At 42.5% G+C, this 11,958-nt stretch overlaps 1 protein-coding gene across 1 annotated transcript in view; it reads right to left on the bottom strand.

The window, feature by feature from the left end:
• LOC112223189 (transcription factor HIVEP3-like) overlaps positions 1-11,958 on the bottom strand; it is a 70,309-nt gene that overhangs the window by 4,058 nt on the left and 54,293 nt on the right. Inside the window, 2 exon segments of the mRNA XM_042304419.1 lie at positions 451-552; positions 4,544-4,719. Coding sequence (XP_042160353.1) covers positions 451-552; positions 4,544-4,719 — 278 coding nt within the window.

The raw sequence follows: 11,958 nt of genomic DNA, 5'->3' as shown, positions 1-11,958 counted from the left end.
GCTGGCTTTTGAATGGAAGGGTTATTTGAATGGGCTTTCCTCGGCTCAGTGTTGACTGCAGTCTGCTACCGGGAGGGATTGAGAGAGGGATGGGTGGCATTGAGCCTGCACAGAGAGGGGGTGGATGTGAATGTCTGGAATGCTGTTCTTTAAAGGCCAGGACTGCAGCCTTGAAAACAACACTGTACATCTCTCCCATCCTGCACCAGAAACAGACTCTATGGAATGTATTTGGCCATGTATTTTTTATGTATTAATTTAATATTTTTAATTTCTCTTTAGCACGACAGAGGAACGAGAATAGCAACATATTGCCTTACATATCCAACATACATGTCATGCCCAGTTCCAGTTTCTTTAGAGGAGCAGATATAGCTGCAAGGCTAGCTATCGAGTCAGGTTTGAGGAAAGATGTTTGATGGGTGAAGTTTCCTCCCTATGTTATTGTACCTGCTTCCTCGGTCTCTGGCTCGTCCAGTGAAGACCCAGACGTTCCCATTGACTGGCACTTCTTCCCATGAGCCTTGGACTTCATGTGCTTGGTAAGGTTCCCTATGAAGACAAGGAAAACAAGAACAGCAAAGCCACATTAGACTGAACCGGAGCAGGGTAGATGAGGAATAATTGATGGTGCGGGGAGAGAACAGAGTACAACCAAATAGTCGAGCATAGCTAGGTTTGCAAAATTCTGGGAACTTTCAATAAATTCCCTGTTTTTTCCAGAATCCCAGTTGGAAGATTCCTGGAATCAGGAGAGAATCCAGAAACCTCCAACCAAAATTTCTGTAAAACCAGGGAATTCATTGAAAGTTCCCTGAATTTTGCAACTCTAAGCCATTTCCCAGTCATTTTTAGATGGAATGTCACAGCCCGCCTGTGAGGAAAACCACCTCTTGTTATCTAGGTTACCCCATTGGCTCACAGAAAAAACGTGACCTTTTTAAAACTGAATTTTCTTGTCTGCTTGTTTTAGTCAACTACAAAATTACATTTAAGTACAACATGTCTAAAGATTACTTTTCAACATTCTCATTACTAAAAGTAATATTGTAGGGCTTCCCTCATGCCCCTTTTCATGACGTCTTCTGGTAGGCCATCATTGTAAATAAGAATTTGTTCTTCAATAAGGTTCATATGTTTTTATACATTTGCAAAAAAAATAAAATACTATTTTCACTTTGTCATTATTGGGCATTGTGTGTAGATTGATGAGGGATAAAAATATATATATATTTTTTTTTGAATATGGCTGTAATGTAATAAAATGTGGCAAAGAGTCTGAATACTTTCCGAATGCACTGTAGCTATGTGTGTGTTAAACTTTTCATCACAGGTAAGACATTTAACTTTAGTGTAGTCCATTTATAACTCCACTCACTACTGGTATAGTCTGTTTGTTTATGTTGTTGGTTTTGGCTAATGTTCCAGTCGGTAGGTAGCTAGCACTCACGTGGCTGCTAGCACCGTCATTTAAAAAAAAAAAAAAAAAAAATTTTTTTAAACTAGGCAAGTCAGTAAAAGACCATTAGCTATGAGACTTGAAACTGGGCTCAGGTGCATTCTGTTTACGTTCATCATCCTTAAGATGTTTCTACAACTTGAACTAATTAAATTGATTGGACAAGATTTTGAAAGGAACACAACTGTCTATATAAGGACCTACAGTTGACAGTGCATGTCAGAGAAAAACCAAGCCATGAAGGTCGAACGAATTGTCCGTAGAGCTCCGAGACAGGATTGTTTCGAGGCACAGATCTGGGGAAGGGTACAAAAACATTTCTGCAGCATTGAAGATCTCCAAGAACACAGTGGCCTCCATTCTTAAATGGAAGAAGTTTGGAACCACCAAGACTCTTTCTAGAGCTGGCCACCCAGCCAAACTGAGAAATCGGGAGAGAAGGGCTTTGGTCAGGGAGGTGACCAAAAACCCGATGGTCACTCTGACAGAGCTCCAGAGTTCCTCTGTTGAGATGGGAGAATCTTCCAGAAGGACAACCATGCAGCACTCCACCAATCAGGCCTTAATGATAGAGTGGCCAGACGGAAGACACTCCTCAGTAAAAGGCACATTACAGCCCACTTGGAGTTAGTCAAAAGGCACCTAAAGACTCTCAGACCATGAGAAACAAGATTCTCTGGGCTGATGAAACCAATAATGAACTATTTAGCCTGAATGCCAAGTGTCACATCTGGAGGAAAACTGACACCATCCCTACAGTAAAGTATGGTGGTGGCAGCATCATGCTATGGGGATGTTGTTCAGCAGACAACGCAGGAGTAGATTTGAGACAAGGTCTTTGAATGTCCTTGTGTGGCCCAGCCAAAGCCCGGGCTTGAACCCAATCGAACATCTCTGGAGAGACCTGAAAATTGCTGTGCAGCGACGCTCCCCATCCAACCTGACAGAGCTTGAGAGGATCTGCAGAGAAGAATGGGAGAAACTCCCCAAATACAAGTGTGCCAAGTTTGTAGGGTCATACCAAAGAAGACTTAAGGCTATTATCGCTGCCAAAGGTGCAAGTACCAAGTACTGTTAATGGTCTAATGGTCTGTTTCTGTAAAGGGTCTGAATACTTATGTAAATGTGATGTCAGTTTTTATTTTAATTTTATAAATTCGCAACAATTTCTAAAAACCTGTTTTTGCTTTGTCATAATGGGGTATTGTGTGTAGATTGTGGGAATTTTTTAATTTTTTTGATCCATTTTAGAAATCATTTTAGAATAAGACTAATGTCACAAAATGTGTAAAAAGTCAAATGGTTTGAATACTTTCTGAATGCACTTTACGTGTAGCCTACTTGGGAACCGGATCCCATATTTTCCATGTCGAATAGCCTAAAGCCACATGGCTCTTCTTGCAGGCTCTATTTCCTTATGTTGTTTTTAACTGGTTATATGTTCATTGAACAACACAGCAGTTTTTTTTAATTAATTTTTTATTTCACCTTTATTTAACCAGGAAGGCAAGTTGAGAACAAGTTCTCATTTACAATTGCGACCTGGCCAAGATAAAGAAAAATAAGTCTATATACAATGTGAGCAAATGAGTTGAGATAAGGGAGGTAAAGGCAAAAAAGGCCATGGTGGCAAAGTAAATACAATATAGCAAGTAAAACACTGGAATGGTAGATTTGCAGTGGAAGAATGTGCAAAGTAGAAATAGAAATAATGGGGTGCAAAGGAACTAAATAAATAAATAAATACAGTTGGGGAAGAGGTAGTTAGTGCTTGGGCTAAATTATAGATGGGCTTATGTACAGGTGCAGTAATCTATGAGCTGCTCTGACAGCTGGTGCTTTAAGCTAGTGAGGGAGATAAGCGGTTCCAATTTCAGAGATTTTTGTAGTTCGTTCCAGTCATTGGCAGCAGAGAACTGGAAGGAGAGGCAGCCAAAGGAGGAATTGGTTTTGGGGGTGACCAGAGAGATATACCTGCTGGAGCGCGTGCTACAGGTGAGTGCTGCTATGGTGACCAGCGAGCTGAGATAAGGGGGGATTTTACCTAGCAGGGTCTTGTAGATGACCTGGAGCAGAGTGGGTTTGGCGACGAGTATGAAGCGTGGGCCAGCCAACGAGAGCGTACAGGTCGCAGTGGTGGGTAGTATATGGGGCTTTGGTGACAAAACGGATGGCACTGTGATAGACTGCATCCAATTTATTGAGTAGGGTATTGGAGGCTATTTTGTAAATGACATCGGCGAACTCGAGGATCGGTAGGATGGTCAGTTTTACGAGGGTATGTGGCAGCATGAGTGAAGGATGCTTTGTTGCGAAATAGGAAGCCAATTCTAGATTTAACTTTGGATTGGAGATGTTTGATGTGAGTCTGGAAGGAGAGTTTACAGTCTAACCAGACACCTAGGTATTTGTAGTTGTCCACATATTCTAAGTCAGAACCGTCCAGAGTAGTGATGCTGGACAGGCGGGCAGGTGCAGGCAGCGATCGTTTGAAAAGCATGCATTTAGTTTTACTTGTATTTAAGAGCAGTTGGAGGCCACGGAAGGAGAGTTGTATGGCATTGAAGCTCGTCTGGAGGGTTGTTAACACAGTGTCCAACGAAGGGCCAGAAGTATACAGAATGGTGTCATCTGCGTAGAGGTGGAACAGAGACTCACCAGCAGCAAGAGCGACATCATTGATGTATACAGAGAAGAGAGTCGGCCCAAGAATTGAACCCTGTGGCACCCCCATAGAGACTGCCAGAGGCCCGGACAACAGGCCCTCCGATTTGACACACTGAACTCTATCAGAGAAGTAGTTGGTGAACCAGGCGAGGCAATCATTTGAGAAACCAAGGCTATCGAGTCTGCTGATGAGGTTGCGGTGATTGACAGAGTCGAAAGCCTTGGCCAGGTCAATGAATACGGCTGCACAGTATTGTTTCTTATCGATGGCGGTTAAGATATCGTTATGGACCTTGAGCGTGGCTGAGGTGCACCCATGACCAGCTATGAAACCAGATTGCATAGCGGAGAAGGTGCGGTGGGATTCGAAATGGTTGGTAATTTGTTTGTAGAAAGGTCACACCTTCTCTTTCTCACCTTTGGTTTTGAAGGCGAAGTTGCAGTGTTTGCAGATGTAGGGCCGGAGATCCGTGTGTGTCCGAATGTGCTTCCTTAGCATGCTGGGCTTCTTACAGCGGATCCCGCACTCTCCGCACATGTACTTTCCTCTTCCACGACCCCGCACATACACATACTCCTCATTAGACTTGTACCTGATGGGAAAGAGGGGGAGAGGGAGAGGAAGTGGGGGGAGAGAGAGTGAGAAATTAAAACAAAATACATAGTAAGTTAAAAGTAGGTAAAGATAGCTCCCTGGGCCTACTCTACACAAGGCACTCTTCACATCAGAACGGGTTAGCCCCACTAAACCCCAGCTTCCACTAAGTCCCCCTCTACAGTTCGCTCTCTCCAGCCTGTCTACACCCATAGAAGGCAGGCAGGCAGGTAGACAGAGAACCCAACCTTTATCCTCAGTTTTGTTGGCTCGGCCTACAACAGCAGCAGCTATAGAGAGGGAAGCCTGGCTTTAGCCAACTGCCCCAAAACTACAATACTTACAAAATCCAACTCTACATTTAGCCCTACTCTATAAAAGACTAGTTTATATTTTGTTTTTAATGCTTACGGAAATACTATGCACTACCCAACTCGATGTACACTCATCTTTAAATAGAGAATTTGTCATACAGTATACTAGATCAACATGAATAAAGATCAGTATTCGCATTGAGATTTCCAATGAGGCAACAACAGTACTTTGAACACATTCTTACTCAACTGAGAAACAGTCTCCAGAGTGCCATTCTATTGCATTCACTCAGTACAGCCTGTGTCTGCACACTGACACATTTCATGGCATGGCTAAAAATATTGCCTCACATTTCCAGCAGAGTGAGACTCAAGCTGCACACATCTGCCTTTCAATCGGGGGCACACACGGTGTTCCTGCAAGGAAGCTGACAAATCATTCCCAGTTCTACAATGGCATAACTGATAGAGTAAACAGATGTGACGAAGCACAACTCTTCCTATAGCTCTTTTAGATGGGGACTGTGAATTTCAAAGCAGCAACAACGGATGGTGATAATGCCATTGATGGAATGCAACAGTGTTTTCAGTCACTACTGTGAGTGCAGGCACACGGCATACACCCAGCAGGAGAAACAGGACAAAATAAGTGAAAAATTACCTTAATGGACAATTTCAATCGGTTTCTGGTTGTCATGAATGTGACTGTGAATTATGGTAAAGCCTGCATCCTGTTGAACTTCATACAACACAATATGATAAACACACTGATCATGACCTCATAGGATAACAGTGGAATGAGCTAAAGCTGACTATGTCACCAAGCCAATGAGAAAATGTGACAATGTATTTACTCCATAAAAATGTATGTGTGGCTGTGTAAAGAGCAACTAGACAGTTGCAGCTGCACTAAATGCAGATTAAGGAGATTAAATCCAATGTTCCGCTGTCACAGAGGACGCCCACGGCTCCTTTAGTTTATGAGAAAAGCGACAGCGAGGAAAAAGCCTACCATGTTACAGCATCTGTTTCTCCAACTGAATAATGTTAATGTGCTCCAGAGAGCCCCCAGTCAGTCCCTCCTCTCTCACAGACGTGACTTAATTGGATCAGGATGGAAACATACAAGTCATTAAAACCACAAAAACAGAGCTGAGCTGCCTGCATGCCGTGTATTTATAGAAAGTAGTGATGTGTGTTGTGTTCTGATGACAGCAGTCGTGGTTGAGAACACAGAGAAGAGAGGTAGAATGAATGGCACACTGTTTCTGGAGTGCTACATGCATTGTGTGTGTGTTTGTGTGCTCCCCAATATTTGCAAGATTTAAGTGTCCCAGACAAGTTTTAAAGAGAAGGGTGAAATATGCACGCATGAGAAACTAATTTGCGCATTCTTCTGCTCATAGTGCGAGATGGTCAACGAGCCCTGATGGATGATGTTAAATTCTCCAGATTAAGACTGGGACATCACAAAAATGTTCAGACATGTTTGATATTTTTGCTGTAGTCTGAGATGTGTTAAGAGGGGACACCCGTACGAAAAGCGGCACTAACCCGTGGAAAACGCATGTCAAGTACCTCTGCCGAGTCCCCAACAAACGCTAGTTCCAGTTTTCAGGGAAAATGGAAAGAGAGCCTGTGATTGGACTTCTGCTCCATCTTAACTCTTCCCCCACATTTACTGAACTGGTTGAACAGTGCAGAAGAGCACCTCCCAACAGTGTTTTCCCCTTCTCCTCAAGACCAGTATGTAGGCCATTGTAGGGGATCTAGATTCAGGCGTTTATTTTACGCCCGCTATGTTAGGTTAATCGGTTTGCTACGGAACCGAGAGAGAAGTCAGCTGTAACATATTGTATTTTTTGCTGTGCAACCTGGAAATTGGATTTGAGCACAGTGCTTCTAGAAAAATCTCCCAGATGTCTAAATTCTGTTTAGGTCATTGTTTTGTTTCCTGATGAGCAGCAGCTGTTCCCCATTCCCCAAGTCAATCTTCCCCGTTTAGCATGTATCACATTTCATGCTAAAATCACCTTTTAAATTGATAGCGTTACTCAATGAATTGGTATTTTTTTTGTTGAGATTTGGGCATGGGTCTCCCAAAATGCTAATGTTGCCAAATCTTTGCAATGGCTAGTTTCAGAAAGCCAAAGTGTGGATTGCAGTTACTCCTTTTCCATAGACTACTTTCAATTTAAACAAATATTTACATATGTAAAATCACTAAACTATCCATTTAAGGTCAAAACTTTATGGCTTGTAAATTGTAAACCCCTGTTAGCAACCACTGATGATAGTTATAGATGTGGGAGGACATACAAATTAACAAAATACAAAGACTTGATTGTCTTTATTAAGACATCATCTATATAACATTTCTGCCAGACTGCCCAGCCAGCCCGAGCCGCCTGCAACCCCGACCACCACCAGTCTAGTACATAACGCAACTTTTTCTCAACAGAATATACATTAACACAAAGAAACAGCAAATCCTCCATATAATTAATCTCATAGGCCTAATAGTACTGTAGAGCTGCTTTTACATGCACACAAAATAGCTGGGTCGCCCCATCTTGTTCCTAGGGGTCCAACACCCTGCAGCGCCCCAACCAAACACACCCCACTCAGCTTTAGGATCGTAGAGAAACATAAATGATCGGTTTTGGGTGTGTTAGGCCAAGGCCAGAGTGACAACCCACAAGATGGAAGACCCCTAGGGCCAGGTTTGAGCAGTCCAGCAGCTAGGGATTGACAAAAAAAGGTATCTCCCCTGACTTGGGCATGTTTTCAATAGACTCCTTTTGTAGTACTACATTACATATAAGGCATCCAGACCTTATGAAAGTGCCCAGTATACCCTTAATAAATCAATTCTGGTGATACATAACTTGATATTTCTGCCATCCATTGTGACATTGAGGGAGGATAACCAACCCTCCAATGAATGGCAATGCCTATAAATACTTGGTTCAACAGTTTCTTCGGATAAGTCTCCAGTATCAACATTTCCAAGCAAACAAAAACAGGGAGAAGGGAATCTGTAGACATGCGGAGGTAAAATAACATACTCTTTGCCAGAATTCAGCCGGCCTTCACAAGACCATAACTTATGCAATTATGTCCCCTTTTGAGTTTTACACCTCCAGCAGAGGAATTACACTTCGGAGGGCATGTAATTCAGTTTCACTGGCATATAGTACTATGGACTGTCTTAAAACTGCAGTAATTTATGTCTGAGATTATATGAACATGACTGGGCATTCAAACATATCTGAATCCATGAATCATCATCAATAGCTTCCACTAGGTCTTCCTAATATTTTTGTTTGACATGTTTTGGGTCATTGGGAAAAGCCTCTATTAACCCTTGGTATAGTTTGGAAATCAACTTGAGGTTTTTCAGACTGCCTTAAAATAGTTTCAATCTTTGAAGTATCTTGCTTGTCCAGTGGTTGCTGCACAGAGAGAATAAAGTCTTGCATCTCTAAAAATGTATCTCAGCACTGTCACAGACTGAGTCTTCCCTGGCTGCCTGACCCTGCTGAGACCCCTATCACAATCTGATTCTCGTAAGATGAGACATGACAAAGAAATACCTTGGTGTACGTTTATAAATTGACATGATTTGGAAAGGCACACACCTGTCTATATAACGTCCCACAGTTGACAGTGCATGTCAGAGCAAAAACCATGCCATGAGGTCGAAGGAATTGTCCGTAGAGCTCCGAGACAGGATTGCGTCGAGGCACAGATCTTGAGAAGGGTATTGTCTGCAGCATTGAAGGTACAAGAACACAGTGGCCTCTATCATTCTTAAATGGAAAAAGTTTAGAACCAAAAAGAATCTTCCTAGAGCCGACTGCCCGGCTAAACTGAGCAATCAGGGGAGAAGGACCTTGGTCAGGGAGGTGACAAAGAACCCAATGGTCAGTCTGACATAGGTCTAGAGTTCCTCTGTGGAGATGGGAGAACCTTCCAGAAAGACAACCATCTCTGCAGCACCCCACCAAATCAGGCCTTCATGGTAGAGTGGCCAGACGGAAGCTACTCCTCAGTAAAAGGAACACGACAGCCTGCTTGGAGTTTGCCAAAAGGCACCTAAAACTCTCAGATAATGAGAAACAAGATTCTCTGGTCTGATTAAACCAATATAGAACATTTTGGCCTGAATGCCAAGCGAAACCTGGCACATCTCTACGGTGAAGATTGGTAGTGACAGCATCATGCTGTGGGGGTGTTTTCAGAGGCAGGGACTGGGAGACTAGTCAGGATCGAGGCAAAGATGAATGGAGCAAAGTACAGATAGATCCTTGATGAAAACCTGCTCCAGAGCGCTCAGGACCTCAGACTGGGTTGAAAGTTCACCTTCCAACAGGAAAACAACCCTAAGCACACGGCCAAGCCAATGCAGGAGTGGCTTTGGGACAAGTCTCAATGTCCCTGCATGGCCCAGCTAGAGCCTGAACTTGAACCCGATCTAACATCTCTGGATAGATCTGAAAATATCTGTGAAGCAATGCTCCCCATCCAACCAGAGAGCTTGAGAGGATCTGCAGAGAAGAATGGGAGAAACTCCCCAAATACAGGTGTGCCAATCTTTTAGCGTCATACCCAAGAAGACTCAAGGCTGTAATTGCTGCCAAAGGTGCTTCAACAAAGTACTGAGTAAAGGGTCTGAATACTTATGTAAATGTGATATTTAGTTTTTGAATTTTTTATAAATTAGCTAACATTTATAAAAACCTGTTTTGGCTTAGTCATTATGGGGTATTGTCTGTAGATTGATGAGGGGGAATTTATTTTAGAATAAGGATGTAACCTAACAAAAATGTGGAAAAAGTCAAAGGGTCTGAATACTTTCCGAAGGCACTGTACACACCGACAGCAGCTGCCAATGTTCAGCTAGTGGTGGGGAGATGACTCCTTGTCCATCGACTCCCATTTCTGGGTTTCAAGCTTAGATTCCGCTAGGAAAAGACTCTGAAGATTCAGTATTTCTGCAAGGAAGGACACCACTTTTTGTAGTCTACTTCGAGAACAAACTCTTGCATCTTTCACAGAAGAAAAAGAGAGCGAGAGCAAGAGAGCGAGAGAGAGAGAGAGAGTGAGAGCGAGAGAAGTGGCACAGCCAGGCATAGTTAGGCATGTCGGCCACCAGGCAGACAGTCAGAAGCGTGCAGGTAATCAAAATATGTAGGCTATAGGAATGAAACCCTGGCTGGCTGTTGATGTCACGAACAGGGTTGGAGAGCCCTGTCCTAGGAAATAGATCACAAAGCAGGATCCCCGCTAAACCTTTTGGAAATAGCAAGTTCACTTTCTCATCCATAAACACGGTCAAGTGCAAATATGGTTCAGCAGCGGAAATCAGCAGGATGGGGGGGATTGCTATTAGGAAGGACGTCTACCATGGATGGATTGCTAAAATAATGATTATGATCACAATTCATTCATTTAAATATTATGGGGAGACCTATACATTTGGAAGCCAAGCACGAGGTATCAGTGTAGCCTATTATCGTCTTGACATGACGTTGAAATATCTGCAGGCTTCCGTCATAAGAGTCGATTCAATTCGAAAAATTAAGAATTACATGGGGCAGTTTTGAAAAACGAATCCTGTGTGAATTCCTCTGGAATAAGGCACATGCTAGGATAATAATTACAAAACCAACATATCTAGTAATAGCTGTCCGAATAGGGCTAGAACATGGCAAAGAATAGCCTTATCAGCATAGAGTGCACTGCATCATCCCATGGGATCGGTCAATGCGGCACACAGCAGAAATATCACTGAAATATTCGAGTTCCTACACATCACCTTCTATATTCAAACAGAATAACCTTTTCATAGGCAAATGGGCAGCAACATGCTCATGTCAGTCCTCTAGAATGCAAATGTAGTCTTCCTAGTAGGACTCTGCAACAATGAGGTGTATGTGTGTGCGCATCCGTTTCAGCGTGTTTTGGGAGTTGAGCAAGAGTCGACTCCAATCGAAGTCGACTCCAAAAAACCTGGAGTCGTGCACCACTATGTTCAACTCTCCTGTGCTGGTCCAGCCAGCCTTCCAGAAGCTTTGCCTTCACACAGCTTGTTTGCCCGCTTTGTGGTGTCCACACGGTCCTAAATCCAGCCAAACAGCCTACCCGTCCATTATGCGTGGGAATACTTGGGAACAGATTACCAAAATTAAAATCACCTGGAGCTGACTTCCTTGTGATTTACAGTCTTTCACACCCCCCTCCCAAAATAAAAAAGGTTTCATTGGGGAGCCAAGTAAAACAACTGCCAGTTGGGGAACGCTGATTTATAATATCTGCATGTATTAAACACAATAACTTATTTTCATTATATTTAACAGATTCCTTCCCTTTATATTCCATTAGTGGAAAACTGTGATCATGCCCCAAAAAAACATGCTAGCCTCTCACCATTACCAATAACAAGGGAGGTTAGTATGTTTTGGGGGGAGGCATGATATTTACTGTATGCCTCTAACTTTATCACTCATCATTATTCATGATTATCCATAATCATGGTAGCATCCACATTAATGTAGATGTGTTCAGAGCCAACTATATAGAATTATAATTTTTCAGATTTGATAATTATGACAAAGCAAGCTCTCTAAATTAGAAAATTATATATGGTGATTTATGGAAAGCTGGAATTATCATTCTTCACAAATGTTATAATAAATCAATGTATAAGTAACAATTTTACGAGAAATCATTATTAATATCCTAAAATACTGTCAATAATTAGACCACAGACAGCATTGTGTAAGCTTAATCACCCCCCACCCACATGCACTTCTTATGTTGTCCATCTGTCATTCGTTGTAAAAACCTCTCCATCACACATCTTTCTATCAACACCTATCCGTTTGTATTTCTGTCTCCATCTCTTTCGCACACGTCCT

The sequence above is a fragment of the Oncorhynchus tshawytscha genome, linkage group LG23, assembly GCF_018296145.1.
Source record: "Oncorhynchus tshawytscha isolate Ot180627B linkage group LG23, Otsh_v2.0, whole genome shotgun sequence".
Taxonomy (NCBI): domain Eukaryota; kingdom Metazoa; phylum Chordata; class Actinopteri; order Salmoniformes; family Salmonidae; genus Oncorhynchus; species Oncorhynchus tshawytscha.
This window is presented reverse-complemented; position numbering and strand designations above follow the sequence as displayed.